This window comes from Pinus tabuliformis, chromosome 6 (assembly GCF_031772625.1).
Source record: "Pinus tabuliformis cultivar Carrire ecotype Pingquan chromosome 6, CPIR1, whole genome shotgun sequence".
Classification (NCBI taxonomy): domain Eukaryota; kingdom Viridiplantae; phylum Streptophyta; class Pinopsida; order Pinales; family Pinaceae; genus Pinus; species Pinus tabuliformis.
In genome coordinates, this window is record NC_142292.1 from 1,109,432,091 (window position 1) to 1,109,456,857 (window position 24,767).

General features: G+C 40.0%; 1 protein-coding gene and 1 pseudogene across 1 annotated transcript in view; both read right to left on the reverse strand.

The window, feature by feature from the left end:
* Positions 1 to 1,567, reverse strand: part of LOC149262784 (endoglucanase 2-like) — a 104,849-nt pseudogene extending 103,282 nt beyond the window's left edge.
* A 157-nt stretch (positions 1,568 to 1,724) lies between these two features.
* Positions 1,725 to 24,767, reverse strand: part of LOC149262785 (uncharacterized) — a 66,874-nt gene continuing 43,831 nt past the window's right edge. Inside the window, exon 6 of the mRNA XM_089382055.1 lies at positions 1,725 to 1,970. Within this exon, the coding sequence (XP_089238181.1) occupies positions 1,725 to 1,970 (246 nt within the window). The remainder of the gene's footprint in view (positions 1,971 to 24,767) is intronic.

Consider the following 24,767-nt stretch of genomic DNA (forward strand, 5'->3'; position numbering starts at 1 on the left):
TTACGGAAATTGCTAAAATATGGGTCAAACTGCCACATATGCTCTTTTAGATGAATCGAATGCCCACATATTGCAACGATTGCCACGTTACATTTTCCATGTGCTTAATTCATCTTATACCTTTACGATTGCCACGTTACTGATATCTTTAATTCATCTACAGAAGGTTCTATCATAAAACAACGACTTATATATAAACAACTCAATGCGGCCATCAACTATCTGAAGGAAGAGGAGTTTGACTTCATTTGGAAGCCTGCATTTTATGTAATACTCCTGAAACTCAGAAGGTGCAGTCCGCACCCATTCAATCATATCATCTTCATCCCGCTCAATATATAGTCGTTTCCATGCAGAACAATGGGGCTTTCCCTCCAATTTTGCTGGAAAATACAAACCTCAACGCATACAATATAGCCGACGCCAAAGAGATTCATTTGATGATGCATTATTCAAAAAACTGCAAACTAAAGCACACGTTACAAGATCCTCTGAAGATAGAAATTTAAGAATTTTTGGAAATAGCTCCGCAGGTATCTTGCTGAAAACTCCATTTTCTATGCTAGGTTGAACTTTAGGATCTCCGCTACTTCCACAAATTTCTGTTTGACTTTGAAACCAAACCTTTCTCCACAAATACTGATTCTTGACCACCTTTCACTTCTTCCACACAAATCCTTTTAGATGGTCTTGAGATCATATCTTCCTGTATTTTGATGCTCGAGAAGAAGATTTGGAGTGCGTTCTGGCGAATTTCTGGGCAAAAATCCCAACGCTTAGCACGCCCCACCCAACGTGTAGCGCGCCCATGGTGCGTAGCGCACGAGCAATTTTGTTTTGAGAAAGGCAGCCTGATGCGTAGCGCGCCCTGGATGCATAGCGCGCCCAAGCTGATGCGTAGCGTACCCAAAACTCCAATTCAAAGCAGCACTATTGTAAGTGCTTGGTTCATTTTGCATGGGATTGGATCTAATATCAATGAAACTATCATTCTGAAAAGGTCCTCCAACTAATGCCCCTGTTGCCACATTCGGATTCGGAGATTTAGAATTGAACCATACATATCCACTATTACAATCATACACCTTGGACGTATCAGCACCTCTATGGTGGACCTGTTTTAGGTAATTATCCCCAAAGCCTACCAAATAACTCATCCTCATTGGATTCTCGCCCAAAATATAATCCACCTGAGAAAATGCAAACTTGCGCAAATCCTGTGGGGTGAAGTCTTTTTTGTCTCCACATTTCATGTTCTCAACTCTTGACGTTAACAAGTAGTCAGTGCAAGTAAGGCAGAATTTACGGAATGTTGGATGGCATTCCATTGTGTTATCCATATGAGTCCACCCTCTATTCTATTGGGAGCCGAAGTTGGTGAATGAGGAAGAAGAACAAAGATGATTGCTTCTGCTGTCATTTTGTATTGTTCAAGATCAGAACGAACTGCAGAAGTCATAGTCTTTGTCCCGAAAAATTGAACTCTCGAAAGAAGGACCTGTATTTTCAGGCCTTTCCCAACACTTATGATCAATACTTGCATTTCCCACCTGAACATACAATACATTGCTTGAAGTATGTGCGTTGATCAAATAATCTGTGATCCATCTGATGAAAGACTGGGCTGCCCCTAGTTGGTAAGAAGCATCCATCTAAGACAAAAGAGTTGCAGTAAGAGCCATGGGTAACCCAAATTTGATGTGATCCCCTGCATCATACATTCCTTAAGAAAGGTCTGCACCCACATCATTACCATCTGACAGAGCAGAGTTCCCTCTCCATGGCATGGGATTATCATTAGGAAGCTTCCCAGCCTTCTGAATAGGAAAGAAGGTCAATGCCACCTTCAAGGCTTGGGCATATTTATGAGAAATGGCTCCGGGAGGACCTAGAACTGGCGAGCCCTGATGGTGAGAATGCTTCCTAGAATGTAGTATTGTTAACACTGCTGCCATTGAAGAACTGTAGAGCTTTGGAACATTTTGACAAATTACATATTCTAAAAAAACACATTTAATGATTTCTTCTTCAAAACAGGGTTTTGAAGAAGAATCAATCTCACACTGACATACAAGACGGAGTCTAACAGTATGCATGGGCTAAAAAGTGTTTATACACCTAGATTGAGAGGGAATTGGGACTTCTATTTATTCTCTAACAAAGTTAATAAGTCCATGATCAGATATGCATTCATGACCTATAGCTTCTATGTTTACTATATGTTTGATGAAATTTTTATCATGTGTTTGGCATGTCTTGGGCAACATCCAACTTTAGTATTGATTGTTTAGATTTGTGATTTTCCTATACTTTATTCTAGAAAGTTTTGGGTTGTTCTAGATAGTTTCGTGTAGGATATCTCCGAAAAAGTGGCATTGTTCTCACAATCACATCCTCTAAACTGGATAATTTTAGTTGCAACCACATGGAGGAAGGCTAACGCATGTAGTTGGAGCCTTCCAACCACATGCACAGTGTGGAAAGCCTATTATTGGGGTGTAAATCTTGATAAGAGAATGTTCTAGATCAGGGATTGATAACCAGTGGTTGTTATTAGATATCTGGGTAATCTAGTGTCCCTAAAGGATGCCAATATGTTTCTGGTTAGTAGACCCCATTTTCATAACTAGAACTTAGAGGTCAAACCATGTCATACTAACAATCAACTCATGTTTACCCTGGAGAGATTGAAAAAGAGTGTAAATGTGGAATCGGGTGGTTACATTGCACATCCCACGCCCTACCCTAAATGTCTCTTCAACTTCTTTGGCCACTGTCTTCTCATGACTTTTTTCAAAGAGCGGCTCTAGGTCCTTAAAATTTTTGGGGAGTCCTATAATTATTTGAATCACAAAAATCCCCACGCACACAGGTCATCAATAATTTGACATATATATTGTCCTCATTACTCTATTTGAAATGAGGGATGTCAAGTAGGTTCAAAATCCTTGATTTCTCCAATATGACTACCCATTGTCACACCTCTAACACCACTGGTTTCTCCAACTATTTAATTATCTAGGTGTATTTCTCTTCAACAAACTTTGGGAATTTCTTGAGGTCCTACACGTTGTGGTAATTTTATTTGAGCTTCTCCAACATGCCCAACATCTCCCCTTCTTTGACGACCTTCTCTAAAATCAGAGTTGTCATCAATTTATACTTCGGCTCTTAGGGCATAAAAAGCTTTGGCTTGCCTATTGTTTGGGCAACATATGCACTAGCAATGACCTTAGATCTACTATTCTTTGGTACTAAGGAGGATTCCATAATGATACTTCTTTGGAAATGAGAATGGGGCTCTGTAATTCAAAATATATGCTTTGGAATACAATCGACTCTCTATTCTAGCTCGACTCTAAGATCTCAACCTGACTCTGCACTTGAAAAATGTGTGGCAATAAAATTGTTGGGTTGTGTTATATTCTTTCCATGTAGTCACAGGGAGTTTGAGGTGTACCCGTAACCCCACTTTATGGGGTCCGAGGCAGCGCCCTGGAAAATTTTGGTTTTGGACACTATGTTAGGTTGGGTGGAACCACTTATTTTTGTGCATGATTTTCACACATGTTTTTGGACGTTTTCAGTCCATGGTATTGGATGCTTCGAAATGTATAAATATGTATTGTAACACTGAAAGGAATATAATGAAAAATCAAGCTAGTAGTCCCAGTTTTGGGATCCAGGGGAAAATCTCTGTGTATATGTGTTTTATGTGTTATGCTCTCGCATTGTTTATTTTTTGTGTTTTAGAATTCGTATGCATGTAATTTTTGTACAGGGTTAAAACCTACATTTGATATCAGAGTTGTTTTGGCTTCAAGGGGACGCCTTTTTTGTTGAGGGGTTTCGCTTGGGCCTGTGGTAGACCCTGTTCAATGGTAGATCTACAAGATCGATTCTAGTGGCGAAAGAAGATGGCGAGCAGTGGAAAGATAGAGATCGAGAAATTTAATGGTCAGAGTTTTGAGTTGTGGAAACTCAAGATGGAGGATCTGTTGGTGGATAAAGATCAGTGGATCACGGTAGATCCATGTACTAAACCAACGGGAGTGTCCGATGAAGAATGGAAGAAGTTGGATCGGAAGGTAAAGAGCACAATATGATTGTGTGTCTCAGATTCAGTATTGTTGAATGTCTCAGGGGAAGATACGGTGAAGGCTTTGTGGGACAAGTTAGGGACTTTGTACCAATCTAAGTCTCTGGTGAATAAACTGTTCCTGCGGAAAAAGTTGTATAACCTGAGGATGAAAGATGGAGACTCGGCGACAGAGCATCTAAATGCATTTAATACTGTGGTAAGTCAGTTAGCATCTATTGATATTAAAATTTCAGATGAAGATAAGTGCATCAATTTGTTGTCTTCTCTACCAAATTGGTGGGATAGTCTGGTTATTGCAATAGGTAACAATGCAACTGCCTTGCAGTTTGATGAAATAGTCTCAGCCTTGCTAACAAAGGAGATGAGATGAAAAAATATGGAGAGCCAAAATGGTGATGCTTTGTCTGTACGAGGACGGTCCTAGAACAAAAACAAAAATAAGTCATCGAGTGGGCGATCTAAATCTAGAGGGAGATCTAAATCTCCAGGAAAACCTGGAAAGGTGGTGTGCTGGAAATGTGGAAAGTGTTGGGTCCCTATAATACTAGTGATTACCCCATTACTATTGTAGTTGTACCCCTTATTAATATTGTTGTGCCCCTATTATCCCCATATTGTTATTATTGTGCCCCATAGAATCCCTCTATTGTTATTTCTGTCGCTTTATATTATTATTGTTAGGTCGGCTGGGTTATATTGTGACTCCTTAGACTCCTACATATAGAAAAGAGGTTTTGTAATTTGAATCATCCAAGAATTTTTCATTTATGTAATGTAAAGGAGGTTTCCCCCTCGAAGAGGCTGAATTCTAAGGCGTTGATCTATCATTTCTATCTTTTTGTTGAGCTGGTTTCATAACATTTGGTATCAAAGCTTTGGATTCTAAGGTTTCGCTGCTCCAAACAGGTCATCGTGGCATTTTCACTATAACTTTTTTTCTTCAACGTTTCAGAAGTTGCAAAAAAAACCCATTTGAGAAGAAATCGCACTGAACCTCTGGTCCATATTTCAGAGTTGTTCGCGCTATATTTGCGGATATATGATCTGAGGAAGTTGGTCTTTTTGCAGACTCCTGAATTACATTCCAAACAGGTGACCTGGGGAAAAGAAACATAACTTTCTCTCTGGGGATCGAATTGAAATTTCGTAAGAAGTTACAAAAAGATGACGTATTTTAGTTTCTTGTATGCATTTTTCAGATCCAAAGGTTGAAACAGTGACTCGTGGCAAGTCGTACAAGTTCACTCTACTGAACTAGTCTATAATCAAGTCACTGTGGGAGATTTCGCATAACTCTTCCTTGGAGAATCCAATTTGGGTCAGAATTGTGGCATTGGAAAGGGGACACAGAGGGCTATTTCAGGTCACAAATTCAGATATAGATGATTGAAGGTACAGAGATACATCAGAGGCAATATCGAGCTCCTACAAAGTGAAAAAAGGTGTGTTTTTTTCTTAAATTTTTGCTTAAGCTTGGTTTGAAAAATTATTTTGAAGGAATTCCAAGGGCATAGTAGAGCATTATTATTGGTAATTGATGCCCCGAGAAAAGAAAATTCAAACACCTAGTAAGGAACCTGAAAGCTCTAGCATGACTCATGAAGAAGAGGTAGAAATGCAACATAATATATCAAAATTACAAAACCAAGTGCAACAACTGTCCCTTGCACAAAAAGGAACAGAATCTAAGATGGATGGTTTAAAGAAAGGCATAGAAGGTAAGATGGATTGTTTAAAGAAAGGTGTAGAAGCTAAGATGAATGACGTGGAAGCTAAGATGGATTATTTGAAGATAGATTTGAAGACAGACATGGAAGAATTGAAGATAAATATGAATAAGTTGCTACAAGAAAGGGTCACTAATAGTGAAAGGGTAGTAAAGGAAACTCATGATGAGAACAAAAGAAATGTTAATCATGATTCCATAGACTCTAATGTTGGATCAAAGACCCACCATATTCCAAAAATCGATACGAGGAAGTTTGATGGCAAGGATCCTGCAACATGGATATTACAGATGGAGAGATTTTTCAATCTCAATAATGTACAAAACACACAAAAGGTACGTATTGCAACTTTATATTTGGAACCAAATCAGTTTGTATGGTATCAATGGCTTTGCTCTCGTAAACAATTTATGTAATTTAAAGGTGTTGATAGAAAAGATAGATCAACGCCTTAGAATTAAGCCTCTTCGAGGGGGCAACCTCCTTTACATTACATAAATGAACAATTCTTGGATGATTCAAATGACAAAACCTCCTTTCTATATATAGGAGTATAAGGAGTCACGATATAACCCAGACGACCTAACAATAATAATATAAAGCCACAAAAATAACAATAGAGGGATTCTATGGGGCACAGTAATAACAATATGGGGATAATAGGGGCACAACAATATTAATAAGGGATACAACTACAATAGTAATGGGGTAATCACTAGTATTATAGGGACCCAACATGCCCCTCTCCTTCAAAAAAGTGTTGTCCTCAACGCTTTAGAAGTTCTAGATGCTTCTGTATAAAATTCGCATGCTCCCATGTGGAATCTTCAGCGGATAAGTTCTTCCACTTGCTAAGATACTCCGAAATTGATCGATTTCGTAGCTGTCGAGTTCTTGTTTCTGTGACTGCTTCCGGTTCCAATATAATTTTTCCTTCCTCGTCAAGTTCTGGCAATATTGTTTGAGCTGGGAACTTGTCGCCTATAACCTTCTTTAAACATGAAACATGGAAAACTGGGTGCAATCGAGAAGCTGCAGGAAGCTCCAATTTGTATGCCATAGTACCCATATTTTGCAACACCTTGTATGGACCATAATGCTTTGGTGATAATTTATTATCCTTCTTAGCTTTCTTGAGGGACATTTGCTTATATGGTTGTAGCCGTAGGAATACCCAATCACCTACATCAAAACTTCTTTCGCTACGATGTTGATCTACCTGTTGTTTCATTCTATTCTGTGCCAACACGAGGTTATCCTTTAAGAGTTGGAGGACTTGTTGTTGATGTTCAATGTGATGTTCCACTGCTTGAACCTTAGAATTTTCTAATAAATATGATGTGATTGATGGTGGCTGATACCCATAAAGTGCCATAAATGGGGTCATTTTTGTTTCTATATGGAAGGAAGTGTTATACCATCATTCAGCCAGAGGCAACCATTTGACCCATTGTGTCTGTTTATCAGATACAAAGCAACAAAGATATCCTTCCAAACATTTTTTTACTATCTCAGTTTGCCCATCAGATTGAGGATGATAAGATGAGCTATGAGCTAACTGAGTACCAAGACAAGAAAATAATTCTATCCAAAAATTTCCAGTGAAAATGGGATCTCTGTTTTGGACCCTATGTTAGGTTGGGTGGACCCACCTATGGTTTTGTGCATGATTTTTGCACATGTTTTTTGGACGTGATGGTTTTCGGTCCATGGTATTGGACGCGATGGTTTTCGGTCAAAGGTATTGGATGCTTCGGCATGTATAAATATGTATTGTAATATTGAAAGGAATATAATGAAAAATCAAGATGATAGTCCCAGTTTTTGGATCCAGGAAAAAATCTCTATGTATATGTGATTTATGTGTTATGCTCTCGCATTGGTTATTTTCTGTGTTTTAGAATTCATACGCAGGTAATTTCGATACGGGGTTAAAACCTACAAAAATTGGAATCAAAAGAAATACTAATGACTTACATTCCTTATGCACATATTTAGCTATATTATCTCTTAAGCTATCATGGCCATACCCTACCATAACTTTGTTGAATTTCACATAGTGTGGATTTTTGGGTGAAAATACCATTTGTGGTTCGTGCAAGGTTAGAAGTAATGTAGCCCTTTCGAATATAGTTTCCAATTTTGATTTGATTTTATTTAATTAAATTTATTAATGTTTTCATCATCGAGTGCCATGGTGTCCAATCCACATGTGTGGAACATGCTTCTGTCAATGTTGTATTCTATAATTGTCCATTCCATGTTACAGTCATCAATTGCCAGTTGTAATCTATACTTCTAGTATTCGAAGGTACCATGCACTCCTTCAACTACTTCTTCTCCTGCTACTCGACATTCCAACTCACGACACACCCACCCTTAATTGCAACGAAAAGGATTTACTTTTCCAAGTATGTCACATTACTTCCCTGTGATCTCTGTTGCATAAATTGTACCTACATCCACAAATTACGTTATATTTTTTTATCTATAAAATTCATCTTTGAGTCGAGTGGTTGTCTTTGTACACCTTCAACTACTTCCATTTACAATTTCATCAAGGTGCTCTCCATTTAACATCTCCAATTGAACTTCCCCTCCATTTGTGACACAGAAAATAATATAGGGACCCAATTAGTGCATTTGGAACTTCCTGGGGTACTTTAAAAACTTTGTGTCATACATCCGCAACAGGTCGCTAGCTTGAAACTGCTTCTACTTCATATGGCAATTTTTCCATACCTTTTCCCTAGATTTTTTCACATTCTATTGAAATCATATTATAAAGTGATCCTCTCCCACATGTAGTAGCTCCACCAGTCTTTTCTCGACTATACTGGAATCTCCTACCCCATCACCATAGAATTATGGAGACTTGGAACTATAATCTCCATTGGTGTGATTTATTCCTGTCCATAAACAAGATGAAAAGGTGTCTAACTAGTGAGATTCTTTGACAAGGTTCAATATGAATATAAAACAGTAGGAATTCTTAAGTCCCAATAATTTATGTTTACATTACAAACCTTTGTCAATGTGGTTTCAAATATTGTATTAAAGGCCTCCATAGTATCATTCACTTGTGTATGATAATGCATACTCTTCTGATGGTATATTTCGAAGTCCTCTATCAAAGCTTTGATATGAAAATTCAAGAAATGAGTTACTTGATCACACATCAAGATATCGTGGCATCGAAAGCGTGTGACACCATTTTCAAAAATAACTTTTGCAATGGTATTCACACTACAATATTTAATAGGTGTTGCCTCGACCCATTTGGTTAAATAATTCATCATAGTAATGATGTATCATGTTCCATTTCTCTTTAGCGCATTAATGATGCAAGTATAAGAAAACCTTCGTGACAAGGATCAACATCTCATCTTGTCACGAAGGATTGATTATCCTTCAGCACACATCACAATTGAAAAAAAAGTCCTTCGCGTTCATGTGAATAGGTGGCCACTATAAGCCCACACGTAAAACCTTCTACATAGTTTCCTTCCTTGCATAATGCCCTCTGGAAACACCTTCATGTTCTTTCGTCAATGTGATGGACCTCTCATGCTCTAGTGCACATCGTCAGAGTATTCCATCTATACCTATTTTATACAAACATCCCAGAATGAGTTGATAGTTTGCAGCCTTAAGCACTAGTTGTTGTTTTTGCACCACTATATACTCCTAGGGCATCATCCCTATAGTGACAAACTATATAATTTGACAAAGTGATCATCCACCATCTTCATGTGAAATAACTAAATTTTTGGTAAGCCACCATTGACATTTCTTGCCTCCTCATCGAAATCTATCTTTCATAAGTGATTTGGCCCTAAATTCAGCTTACCAGGCTTGACAATTACTTCAAAATCATGCTCTTAAAATAACAACAACCATCAACATATAATCCTCCCAAATATTGGCTTGTTGACAAGATATCTTAGTGAAAAATGGTATGTATATAGTTTGAAGTGGGAAACAAATAGATAATTATTGGAATTTTGTAGCACGTACACAATGGATTGGAATTTTCTCTATTGTAGACAACCCTTTGCTAGAAGCTTCTCCTAGTTGTGTCACTATTATGCCTAGTGTTATTATTGCAGCATTGACATGAACGTGAAATTACTTACTCCAATCTGGGAACACTAGGATCAATGAAAATACTAATTTTTCTTTGAGTTCAAGCTTTTGTGATTCATAATGTTTTTGAAATAAATTTTCTCTACCCCTTCTTACACTGCAAAGAATCACCTTGCATTCATGAACTGATAGATATCTTTCGGCTAACCTATCCTCCTCCATCCCTTAATACCAGCAAGGTGTAGTGCAAGAATATTCACCTTGTTTCCATCGACTACACATTTCAACCTTATCTTAAGCATTGACTCGCCCTCTTTGGATGAACCTTGTAGAGGAACCCTTAGGTTTCTGGGGAATTTGATTTTCACCAATGTTTTCATTACTCAAGTCGGAATTCTTGATTTTTCTTCGTCCACACCTACTCACGTCAGTGTATCCCTCTTAGGCGAAACGCCCCTCTACGGATGTATTTTTACATCCAAAAACTTTGACATATCGCTTAGTATCATTCATTTTTGGTGCAAGAGTGCTCGATCAGTTAGTTATTACACACTCTCTCAAGGTTGGTTACTTCTAGGAAAACCTCCTAGCTATCTTTGCACATGTACTTCCTTCATCACTAAGTAGTCATTTAGGTTCCTTAGCTAGTGATCTTGTTTGTTTCCCTCTCGATGATAAATCTTATCCCCCATGTCAGGCGGAAAGAGTCGATAGTGCGGACACAACCAACCTCCCTAGGATCCTAAGACTCTCTAGTGAAAAACAAGACAAACAAGAGCAATCCTCTAAACATGCATTTACTATATAAGAAATCAAGTGTTTAGATCCTACCTGTAGTCCAACGTTGTTGTAGCAGTCCAGCCCCGCTGATCCAGATGAGCTCCTCCTTCACTTTGAAACCTGCATCCACTAACAATCAAACGATTAAATAGCACTTGATAATCTCATAGAATAAAACATATTTAACACATAGACCAAGGAGTACATGAAACAACTCATAAATAACAAGTTATTGAGAAGAATGGACTCATTTGCATTAATAGGAAACAAAAGGAACAATTACAACCTAAGCCTTGGTGTTGTGCAAGTCCCTCCCAGGGTCCATCAAGAGTTCTCCTTTACTTTGACAAAGCTCACCCACTTCCAAATAGAACAAGCAAAGATGGCAATCTCTCCTCACAAGCTTCTAAATGGGAGTCCTAATTCCTGCAGCATCTACCCTTAGAAATGTTTAGCTTCCAACCTCTCCTCCAGGGAAAATTTTAAGAACCCCCCCTAAATTTATAAATATAATAAATGGGCGAATCTCCATGGTATATAGGAAAAATGGAAGGCGATTTTATCAATAATATAATATGTATATATAATTTTTTGGCGAATCTCTCACCAGGCATGGCGAATATTTTACTCAATTATAAAATCTTGTAAGATCTTGGCGAGTCTTTCACTAAATAACAAAACTTTGTAAAGTCCTAGTGAATCTTAGCATAGGCTACATGCTGGTTTAATTCCCCCATTTAAATAGGCTACATTCCAGGTGAATACCATGGGTCAATACCATGTGCCATTTTGGTGAATACCATGGGTCAATACCATGTGCCATTTTTATTTTTATTAATTCTAATATTAGGGTTAATAATGGTTTTTTGCATGGTATTAATAACAATCTAGTCCATGGTATTTGTCCCATAGTATTTTGGCCATAGGTTTCACCTAAATATAACCCATTTTTTGAGTGTTCGTAAATATAAGGTGACTTATGGAGTAAATATAAAAAAAATGTTTTATTTGTTTACCATACCTCTGGTTTATTTATATTTTTATTAATTTACCATACCTCTTTTACAAATATGGTATTTGGCCCATAGGATTCACTTAAATAAAACCTATTTCTTGAGCCTTCATAAATAGAAGGAGGGTTATGGACTAAATATAAAAAGAGGTTTTATTTATTTACGATACGTCTAGTTTATTTATATTTTTATTTATTTACCATACCTTTTGAGTAAGTATAAAAAGACGTTTTATTTATTTACCATACCTCCACTTTACTTATATTTTTATTTGTTTATACCCTTACATGTATATAAGGTGACTTATGGAGTAAATATAAAAAATGTTTTATTTATTTACCACACCTCTCATTTATTTATATTTTTATTAATTTACCATACCTCTTTTATAAATATGGTATTTGGCCCATAGGATTCACTTAAATAAAACCTGTTCTTGAAAATGGGCGAATGGATTCACTTAAATAAAACCTATTCTTGAAAATGGGCGAATGGAAGGTTGTAAGTCCTAATTTCAAGGGCTAAATTTACCTTTTTTACCCTCTCCCTTAAAATAAGGTGGGCTATTTGAGGTGATTTGTAAAAATGTACTATGATACAAAATATTCGCCCACTAAAAATTTAAAACCCCTTAATTTCGCCAAAGGGCGAACATTCGCCCCTAAAATTATCCTTGCTCTCCTCCTTCTGTCCCAATGCCTGTATTTATAGTGCTCTAGAGGAAGTTATTCAGGTCCACCATCAATGGCATAGTCCCCTCTTTGGATGGGATAGCTCCCTTATTGATGGGATAAGTTCCTCTTTGATAGGGGTACATGAACCATCTGGAGGCGCTCAATACACGTCGAACAACCTTCTAGAATGCTCTAGAAATGACCACAAGTAACTTTTTAAAGATGAAACTTGCGCATTTTGACCTTTACAGGGGGACGCACCTGCCCCTTTACATACAGAGCGTACAAGTACGCAGCTTTTGTGAACATTGGGTGCGTACCCGCAGGTAAGGTTGAGAGAACCTGCGTACCCAGAGATAAATACATTTATAAAGAATTTCTCTCTTTTTGGAGTTTGACATGGAGAGCAGAGGCATAAGACTTGCCTAAGAGGATAGCATGATTGTTGATAGAGCCATACTAACTGTAAATAGTCATGGTGACATTTTTTAGTGTAACAGATTTCCCCCTAAACTGCGAAGCCTGTAATAGATTAGGGTTTTGTATTATCTAAGAAGGGTGAAGCGCTTTATCATTTCAAGGATTATCTCGTGGAGAGCCTGGTCAGAACCTGCAATTTTCAACACAAAATACATGTATAAGATTATAGCATCACTAAGATAGGCATTCCCATACTCAGATCAAAACTTTTACTAACAGACTAACTATTCTGATACAGGAATGATCTTGCAGTACATCATAATCATAGACTTTTGTAGACACAGTATGGGCGCAGCCATCTGTTTATGATTAGTCTACTTAGATAATGAATACAAAACTCCTCGCAGCCTGGATGGTGGAAACTAGATCCAGGTCTTCATTTCTACTTCCCGAATTGGTACGATTCTATCCATGCGAATAAATGAGCTGATGTCGAACATGGTAGAAACCACTTGATTACCAGTCGATGATGTAAACTGTTAACAAGTGTGAGAGAGACCACCAGTAATGTCAATGGTTCTCAAAGTACCCAGTACAATCCATGAGATGTGAATGAATGAGTTGATGTCGAACATTTCACGGAATCCTTTGATCGAGAATCAATGATGTAAACTGACGTCAAAGGCGAGAAACCTACCATTGATGCATGAAGACTTCAAGGTACTGACGATTTCTAAGTCATCTCTCTAGATAATGTGTTGATGTCGATAGAAAGCGACCCGTTGCAGGCAAGCCTACAACACGAAATCATTGTTCAAGTTGAAGAAATGTTGCTTTAAGGACTGACTCAGGGATGGTCAAAATGAATGACAAGGTATTTTGCAGATGAAAGTTTTGCTTGCAGACCTCTTGAACACATAACGACACTACAGATGGCTTGGTGATAAATGGCTCAAAGTTAATCCCCGGAACCCGGCTGAAGACTTTCAAAGTGGTTTGATCAACTGTGAGGTAAAGGATTTCCCAACCCAGGTGAATGAAAAGTGTCATGTCCAAGAGTGGTAATAAAGTTTCTTCTGAGACAAAATATAACAAATAGGCTCATTCTTCTCTCTTTTCCCCCACCATTTCTGGCAAGTACCTCTTTATTTTTAACAAGCTTGAGGAGGATAACATATGCTTGATTATAAGCTCATCCTTCAGATGAGTCCAACCTAGTTTTGATTCGAACCCTAGGAAGGAGTGGTTCGTTCCTGTTTGTAATTGAACAGGTCCTTTACTGTGAAAAAGAACGCTCAATTCTTTTGGGAAGAGATTGCCCAGCAATCTTTTGATGCACTTAAACACGCGTTGACCCATGCACCGTTGTTGCATCCTCCCAACTACAACCAGGACTACTTCTTATACCTCGCAGCTTCGCATTCCACCATTGGAATGGTGTTAGTTCAAGAAGATGAATTCGGAGCGGAACATGTGATATATTATCTTAGTAGGACATTAAACCCTACTGAGCTAAAATATTCGCATGTGGAGAAATTGGCCCTGGCAGCCGTTCAAGCTGTCCAGCGTTTTCGTCACTACATTCTTCTCCGTAAAACTATAGTCATTTCGGATTGCAACCCTATGATTTATATTTTGACAAAACAACTGCTAGGGGGCAAGTACTCTAAATGGATCGTTATCCTGCAAGAGTTCGACTTGGAGTTTGAGAAGTCCAAGTCTAAGAAATCCTTAGTTTTTGCGGAATTGATGTGTGATTTCCCGCATGCTAACACAGAAACTGTGGCAGAGGAGTCCATTGCGTATGAATCTTTGTTTCTTATCAGTACTTTAGATCCGTGGTACGGGGATATAATCATCTATCTCCAAACCCAAACCTTTCGGCCTGAAGCTTCAAAGTCAGAACGTCGAAAAATTCGGTTTCAATCCCAGCAATACAAGATTATTGGAGATACACTTTATCGCCGGGGGGAAGACTTAGTTTTTCGACGTTGTTTAACTCACGAAGAGGCTGAGAGGGTTTTGAATGATTGTCACTCTGGAGCATGTGGTGGTCATATGTTTGGGTATGCCACAACTCAGAAGGTGTTGCGCGCTGGCTATTTCTGGCCGTCTATGTTTAAAGATTGTATCATTGCAGTCTGGAAGTGCCACAATTGTCAAGTGTTTGATCGCAAGATGCGTGCACCACCTGCTCCCCTCCATCCCATAATTGCCGTTGGTTGATTCGCCAAATGGGGTATCGATTTTATTACTTGTAACCCTCACTCGGCCGGGGGGCATGCGTATATCATCCTCGCGGTTGATTATTTTACTAAATGGGCCGAGGCGATGCCTACATTCGACGCAAGCGGCAAAACAGCTGCAGTTTTCGTATTCAATCATATTATAACTAGGTTTGGTGTCCCACAAGCAATCATCACTGACCATGGGAGCCATTTTCGAAACATCATGATGACTGAGCTTACAAGCCAGCTTGGTTTGCGCCACGATAGCTCTACTCCTTATTATCTGCAAGCCAACGGTTTGGTTGAGTCTATCAACAAAGTTCTGGTTATCATGATCCGACGAACCATTGGTATTCATCGGTCGAATTGGCACAACATGTTATTTTTAGCGCTATGGGCATACCGAACCTTAGTGAAAACTTCAACAGGGTTCACTCCTTTCCAGCTAGTTTATGGCTTGGAAGCTGTGTTACCCATTGAATGCGAAATCCCATCACTTCAAATGGCTGTCGAATTACTTCCAGCTACTTCCGAAGAGGAGAAGCGTTTATTATACTTAGCTAAATTAGATGAGACTCGACGTGACGCTGCATTGGCAATCGAGACTCACGCGAAGCGAATGAAAGCTCAGTATGATAGAAATGTGACCCCTCGAAGTTTTTCGGAGGGAGACCTAGTGCTATTATATGATCAAGCTAACGATAAGCTAGGTGCTGGAAAATTCGTTCCTATGTGGCATGGACCCTACATTGTAAAGCGAAAGCTAGCAAAAGGGGCTTATGAGCTAGTAGATTTTGATGGGGACTCTTTGGGTAAACCCAGAAATGGACTTTACCTAAAGAGGTATTATGCTTAAATGCTGGGTGTGGAGAATTTTTAGTTAAGTTAGGTTTTCTTTCTAGCTAGTATGTTTGTTAGTTTAGTTAGTGTGCTTAGCGTAGAGAGTGTGTTTTTAGTCGTTATTCTGGCTTATCTTGGTTTTACTCTTGATATTGCAGATGTCGACGCCTCTCCAAACATACATTGGATTTGCTGATGGTGCTTGTCGTAGTACACGGAATATCTCTTCCGCAGCTTGGGTTATCTATTCGCCCTCTGACGAGTTAGTCTCTATGCATGGGGTAAGCCTCGGTCAAACGACGAACAACATTGCAGAATACAGTGCAGTGATTGAATTATTATCTGAATCTATTTCATTTGGAATTCGACGTTTGATAGTGAGGTTAGATTCTGAACTTGTTGTATTACAGCTTAATAGAGTATATGCCATTAGAAATCCTGTGTTATTAAGGTTGTTTTTTAGAGTGCGTCTCTTGGAACGTGAATTTGATTACATTGAATATCAGCATATTCCAAGGTCTTTAAATACATTAGCAGATGCAATTGCTTCTCGAATGTTGGACAGACATTTACGATAATCATGCAAGTAAATTTAAAAACATTTCATCACGTATGTTAAACAAGATAAGCCGGTAATAATGATATATATATATAGATATGAGTGTGTCAAAAAAGATACATCGTCTTCGATCATAGGTTGAAAAACACCTTATGATCGGCAAAAATGATAAGTACAAAAAGCCAAAAATGTCATATGTGTCTACAAAAGTGACTAGCCAATCACTGGTGGTGCTCTCTATACAAGACCACTGCCCGCGCTACCCTACACAAGAACCTCCTAAAAGGTCCTGGGACTGCGACCACATAGCGCTGAAGTCGAATGGGAATGTCATCTATGGTGGTCTCTGGTATATCCGTCGTCAGACGCTCTAGATCCTGTTCCAGCTCGGCCAAGGTCTCTGCGACCGCATCCTGTGGGGCTGGTGCTGGTACAGCTGGTGCTCTCCTCTCAAAAGCCCGGAGGTTGGCTAGACGCCGTGGACCTACATCTACATTTTGAAAATTTGTACTGTCAGTTTGAGGCGATATATATAAAAACAAAAAAATATATATAATTTGAAAACTCGTAAAAAATGAAATACCTCTGTCGTCCCATTGTTCTCCTTGTGGAAGAACCATGTCCGAATCATTTCGAAAATCCACTCCGGCATAAGGAAAGTCCTGAATAGCAAAGACCTGGTCCTCTAACCAGTGAAAATAACCATCAGGGAATCGAACAACTGCCGCGCCCTCGTCAGGATGCCGGGCCATCACCGTAACCCATCGTATCAGCTTAGGCTCCCGAGGTGCCCCAACTGGAACTGTGAGATGCTGAGGGATCAGCATCGGAACTCTCTCTAAGGCAAAGCTCACAACTAGAGGCCCATATCCAAAGGTCTTCAGTTGTCCGTTCTTTGCCCTAGTCAGTTGGCCCTTCATGTTGGCCGACACATCATCGCACCAGTTGAAGATGGTGCCTCGGAAACAGTCTATAGCCATCCGCATTTGGGACCCGGTGGCAATATGTAAAGCGGCTGCACCGCAAATTCTGGTAACCGTGAAAGCTATAACCTTGAGTTCACACCGAGAGATGTATTTGATTTCTACACCTTTCGCATGGTTTTGATTGGATATGCACTAGTATGCCCGGAGACTAGCAAGGGATTGGCCACCCGGCCTAGTCCCGGCTAGATTGAGTTGCTCGCCCCTATTTGGCAAACCAGTGAGAAAGTATATGTCAGAGGGCTCTATCTCGAGCTGGTGCCCTCCGATGTAAAAGCATTGCTCATGAATGTTCCATCTCTCAACCAGCCACTCCAAGAATCTCACCTGAGCCCTCATGCCAGGTATCGCCCAGTATTTATATAGTCTGCATGCTTTTAGGGCATCAATGGAAGGTTGGTGATTAATTGTGGCTAAATCAACGTCCTCGTGCTCTCTTTCTCTCCAATCCAACATGGTGGGTGCCCTACACACTAAGAAACAAAGATTAGAATTAATTTGGGAAATTTTCAATGGTTATTTTTGGGGTTTGGGGTTTCAAATTCTGCCCTTCGCGGGGGACGCACCCCGCGTTTAGGACACAGAGCGCCGGTACGCAGCTGGCCTAAAGGTGGGCTGCGTACCCCGACCTTTTTCCTGTGTAGGAAAAGGTCGGGGGACGCAGGTCACCCTTAGGGCACCTGCGTACCCCGCAGAGCGGTTTTTAAAACCTAAAACCCCCCAAAAACCAAAACTAAAACCTAAAACAAAATTTTAATCGGATGAAATTGAAAAGGAGGATGTTGTGAAATACCTGGAAGACACGGCGTTCGATTCTGACGATCGGATTCTCCGCAATGACCACGGGAAGTTTCTTGCCAAAAGCCCTTTTTTCAACCCCAACAGTAAAATGGTAAAAATAACATGGTAAAAAGTCTTTTTATAGGTTTTTTGGATGAATGAATGCTAGGTTTGTTTATTTTTCACCATGGAAGGATATTTTTCAATGTATTTTTGCCTATCTTAAATAGGTATGAGTAATGTGTCGTTTTTGTGCAGGACAAAGGGATTTAGAGGGAAAATTGTCATTTTTCACGAACCAAAATATCAGAGTCATCTTTTAAGCCCTTTTCTGACTCCTAAAATATGAAAAGATTGTCGAGCGTTTCTTTTACACTCGTTAAAACGGAATTAAAAGACAGTCCCCTTATAGCCCTTTTCTGACCGTAAAAACAGGAAAAGGTTGCCGGGTTTTTGTCGTTTCAAACTCGATACTGGAAATAAAACATGTCCTTGATCGCTTTTTACTTTTTAGGTCAGTGGCACTAATTATGAAAGTACTCCTTGGTCGCAAGATCAAGCGGTTCCCCCAGTATTATTTTATACTTTTTCGGGCTTGAGGGACACAAATCTACGAAAAAGTTCAACTTGGAGTCTTCTTAAGTTTTTCAGACTCTCTAAAATTGAAAAACGCCCAGTTTCTCCTATACTAGACTCGTTAAAATTTCACAGTAAAGGACCTGTTCAATTACAAACAGGAACGAACCACTCCTTCCTAGGGTTCGAATCAAAACTAGGTTGGACTCATCCGAAGGATGAGCTTATAATCAAGCATATGTTATCCTCCTCAAAAGCTTGTTAAAAATAAAGAGGTACTTGCCAGAAATGGTGGGGGAAAAGAGAGAAGAATGAGCCTATTTGTTATCTTTTGTCTCAGAATAAACTTTATTACCACTCTTGGACACGACACTTTTCATTCACCTGGGTTGGGAAATCCTTTACCTCACATTTGATCAAACCACTTTGAAAGTCTTCAGCCGGGTTCCGGGGATTAACTTTGAGTCATTTATCACCAAGCCATCTGTAGTGTCGTTATGTGTTCAAGAGGTCTGCAAGCAAAACTTTCATCTGCAAAATACCTTGTCATTCATTTTGACCATCCCTGAGTCAGTCGTTACAGCAACATTTCTTCCACTTGAACAATGATTTCGTGTTGTAGGCTTGCTTGCAACGGGTCGCTTTCTATCGACATCAACACATTATCTAGAGAGGTGACTTAGAAATCGTCAGTACCTTGAAGTCTGCATGCATCAATGGCAGGTTTCTCGCCTTTGACGTCAGTTTACATCATTGACTCTTGATCAAAGGATTCTGTGAAATGTTCGACATCAACTCATTCATTCACATCTCATGGATTGTACTGGGTACTTTGAGAACCATTGACATTACTGGTGGTCTCTCTCACACTTGTTAACAGTTTACATCATCGACTGGTAATCAAGTGGTTTCTACCGTGTTCGACATCAGCTCATTTATTCGCATGGATAGAATCGTACCAATTCGGGAAGTAGAAATGAAGACCCTGGATCTAGTTTCCACCATCCAGGCTGCGAGGAGTTTTGTATTCATTATCTAAGTAGACTAATCATAAACAGATGGTTGCGCCCATACTGTGTCTACAAAAGTCTATGATTATGATGTACTGCAAGATCATTCCTGTATCAGAATAGTTAGTCTGTTAGTTAAAGTTTTGATCTAAGTATGGGAATGCCTACCTTAGTGATGATATAATCTTATACATGTATTTTGTGTTGAAAATTGCAGGTTCTGACCAGGCTCTCCACGAGATAATCCTTGAAATGATAAAGCGCTTCACCCTTCTTAGATAATAGAAAACCCTAATCTATTACAGGCTTCGCACTTTAGGGGGCAATCTGTTACACTAAAAAATGTCACCATGACTATTTACAGTTAGTATGGCTCTATCAACAGTCATGCTATCCTCTTAGGCAAGTCTTATGCCTCTGCTCTCCATGTCAAACTCCAAAAAGAGAGAAAGTCTTTATAAATGTATTTATCTCTGGGTACGCAGGTTCTCTCAACCTTACCTGCGGGTACGACCCAATGTTCACAAAAGCTGCGTACTTGTACGCTCTGTATGTAAAGGGGCAGGTGCGTCCCCCTGTAAAGGTCAAAATGCGCAAGTTTCATCTTTAAAAAGTTACTTGTGGTCATTTCTAGAGCATTCTAGAAGGTTGTTCGACGTGTATTGAGCGCCTCCAGATGGTTCATGTACCCCTATCAAAGAGGAACCGTGTAAAACCTTTAGTGACCTCGACGTAGTTTGGAATGAATCGGCATAAAAAGTTCGCTTTCCCTCGCAAACTTTGGAGTTGGCGCAAACTCGAAGGAGGAGGCAATTTGATGATAGCTTCGACCTTTGAGGGATCGACGCGAATGCCGGCTTTTGAAACAACAAATCCCAACAATCGACCCGTCTCTATACAGAAAACACACTTGTGGGGATTCAACCGAATTCGATAATGCTGACACCTCATAAAGATTGCTCGTAAGTGGACAAGGTGATCAGCTCGATGTAAATAATGAGCAGGCAAATCATCGAGGTACGGTTGCACAATGTGCTTGATGTCATGAAATGCATAAGACATCGCCCGTTGAAAAGTGGCCCCGGCATTCTTAAGCCCAAAAGGTAATTTTCAATAAGCAAATGTCCCCCATGGACAAATGAATGTCGTTTTTGGTTGGTCGGCAGGCAGAATATTGATTTGATTATAGCCCGAAAAACCATCCATGAAGGAAAACATTTCACTTCCGACACAATCATCAATAATTTGATCGATATAAGGCGTAGGATAGTTGTCTTTTGGACAAGCTCGATTTATATCCCTATAGTTGATACAGATTCTTATTGTTCCTTGTTTCTTGTTGACAGGAACAATATTCGATACCCAATCCGTTAACGGGATTGGATAAATGAAACCTGCTTTCAACAGCTTCTCGACTTCTGCTTTAATCGCAGCCGCTTTCCGAGGGTGAATCTGACGCAACCGTTGCTGGACGGGTTTAGCATCCGGATAGGTCTTTATTTCATGAACAACAATGGCAGGGTCGATTCTCGGCATTTCCTCGTAAGACCAGGCAAACACATCGCGGAATTCTTGGAATAGGGCCTTGTAAGTTTGGATTTCATCTTCTGTACATGAGGCACCTATATGAATGTTTTCCTCAATTCCGGGCTTCACTGAAATATCAATGGGAATAGTGCGAGAAATATTCCCTAAATTCAACTCTGAATCAGAATGTTTCGTTGGCTTCTGAGCGTCTTTGACATATTCAGCGGTAAAGATAGATGAAAAATCATTTTCAAAAGCATCATCCTTAGGTAAAAACGAAGATCTGTGATGGAGATCTTCCCATGGTAGATCGTCTACACTTAGGATTTCGCGAAGTTGTTCGTCAGATGACACGACTTCGGGAAACGCTATCCGTTCTAAGGCTGATGTGAAAAGTGATTCTTCACTGACCATATTCATTTAGTCGATCTTGGTTGAATGCGAGTCAGTAAAAGACATGATGGCTTCATAAGCAATTTCATATGGACTCAAAGGCATAGCATCACCGAATGAGTCTATCTCAGATTCAGATGGGACGATCCAAGGATCATCATAAATAATGTTTTCTGATGTAATCATATGAATTGTTGCAAATGAAGGGTCTGCGTTGATTGGAGGGAAAGGAAAAGTTCCAAGTAAACCGGAATCTTTAACTAAAACTACGCCAACGTCCCTATAAGGGATTGTCTTCTTACCGACATGCTGGATACTCTCTGAAGAGGCTGGGTCGGATGAAAAGTATGTCAGCTGATCAATCATCACGATCTTACCGTTATGTGGAAACTTAATTACTCTGAAGACCGATGAAACGACCGTTGTCATAGCATATGACCAACTTCGACCCAAAAGAAGGTTGTAGTCTAGAGGGGCATCAACCACCTCCACATCCAGACTAACGGTTTTACCTTCTACCCCTATAGGCAATTCCTGTAGAATACCAAACGGACGGAACCCATGGCCATCAAAGGCCTTAAGGATGGTCGGGGATTGGTTCAATGAAGGAGAACCAAGCGATCTCCAACATTGAATCGACATAATACACGTAGAAGCTCCCTCATCAATCACAGTCCGATGAATAGGCATGTTTTTTACTATCACTGGAATTTGGAAAGCCATTTGATGAGGTAGACGCGGTGTACTATTTTCTAGATCGAAGATTATCAGGTTTGGGTCCTGAACATCAACAGCTCCGATAGCCGACAAAAGTAATTTTCGTTTTGCTGGGCATTATTGCAGCACTTCTAACACCGACATTGCTGAGGGTGAAACAGCTAAGTCCTCAACAATGTTGTAATTCTGGGCCGCTCTCGCATGTGGATTGAAAGCAGACCTTCGAAGTACACCCTTGGCGGGCGGTTTAATTACTAAGTCCGGGTTAGGTTTTTCGATCTGTAGTGGATCGGAACCAGGAGCTGAGGTTGATGGATTAGAATGAGAAGATTCTGCTTCTTTACCATCAACAGGATTCTTACTACCATAATCTTGCGATCGAGTCGCAATCCTCACATGAGACATCATCAAAATGGGTTCTTCACTGGCAGTCGAGGAAGAACCTATCATCTTATTCTCCTGCTCTGGAAATGGATTTTTCAACACAGCAGGAGTGGGAGAACCTTTGACTATTTTCACAACCTCGGCCCGATGAGGACAATCTCTTGTAAAATGATCCTCTTCAAAAATAAGACAAGGAGATCGAGGTTTGCGCTTTTCGTCATTGGTTTCTGACTTTTCTGTTTTCTCCTTCGGAGCCTTGTCTGCTTTAGCCTTCTTCTTTCCTTTCTTTTTCCCACTGTTTTTTGATTTGACCGTAGATGACTCTACAGCGTGAATATCGGCGGAAAGTTCAGGAGAAGACTCTCATGTCGGGGAATCAGGCAAAGTGATGATAGGAGTAGTAGAAGTCTTGGGGGATTTCTTCTTGCTCTTTTTATTCACGATGCCAATCATACCATCAGTGGCATGAGATCCCAAAGGAGCAGCTGCGATTTGATTCGATTTTGGAAGATCTGGAATCTTCTCGTGTAACGTACCCGACTAAGTGTAAACTAAGTCAAGGTACTACGCCTGAGCAATGACTTTCTCCTCAGTAACTACTCCGGCCTTAGCTACATCTTCAGTAATCTTTGGTAATAATGATTTAACAAACCATTCAGCTAAGATTTGGTCCGGAATAAAAACTTTCACTAGCCTTCTTCGACGTCTCCACTCATGAATGTGATCAGAAATATACGTGGACGTCGATTGTTTTAGTGAAGTTAATAACTCCGTGCCGTTATCATATCTGACCGGCAACTGAAAATGAGTTAAGAACGAGGTAGCTAACTAGCTGAAATTGTAAAAAGAGGCCCGTGGTAACTCAATGTACCACTTGGCCGCGAGACCAATGAGTGTACGATGGAAAAGACGTAAGCAGATCGAATCATCCGAAATAGAATTTGAAGCACACCAGAGATGGTAAGTCATCACATGATTAGACGGATCCTCTCCAGACTTACCTTCGAACTTGGGTATATCACTAGGCAACTTATTTGGCATTGGCGGCCAGAACGGAAGATATTGAATTGGATCGTTCGTTAGGCGCGTCAAGTCTGGTAAATCCAAAGTTGCGATAAACGGTAACTGCCGGTTAGGATCTCTAAAACTCTGGGTCACAAGACCAGTCCCAGGAGGAGGATATCCAGGATAACTAGGAACAGGAGTCGCATTAGGGATATTATATCCTCCTGGAAAACCAGGATTAACCGGACCGTACTGGGGTTGTTGAGGTTGTTGATAAGTGTACCCAGGATACGGTTGATACTGGTAAACCGGCTGTTGGATAGCTTGCCCATGTTGGTACTGTCCCTGGTACGGTTGATAAACAAATTGAGGTTGAGTAGTGACAACCGTACTTATACCAGGCTGACCTGTAGGCATCTGAACTGTGGTTTGAATCGTAGATCCAGACAACGGTAAAGATGTCTGAGGAGTGGTTGCAGAGACAATAGAAACCGGAGCTGTCGATACTCCAGAAGTAAGTGTGGCAGATGTAGCAGTAGTTGCAGCAGCCGTTTGAGATGGAGTACTAGGTGCAATTGGCGGCTGAGTAACTACCGAAGTTACAGAAGTTTGAACATTTGACTAGACAGGTTGCGGTTGCTGGGGTGGACCAGAAACTACGGGTTGTCCAGCTTGAGGTACCAACTGTATACTTGGCTGCAACACCTGTTGACCCTGTGATGGATCCCATACTAACATTCCGGGGTATTGACCCGTAACAGGTTGAGGATACTGAGATCCATAACCAGATTGAGGATAGGATTGATAATTGAAAGGTGCAGTTCCCATACCTTGAATATATGACTGACCTTGAGGTGGTTGATAACCTTGACTCGAGTATTGACCTTGAGGTTGATAACCTTGAGATAAATACGGATACTGGGGTTGACCTTGACCTTGAGGTTGATACCCTTGGGGTTGATA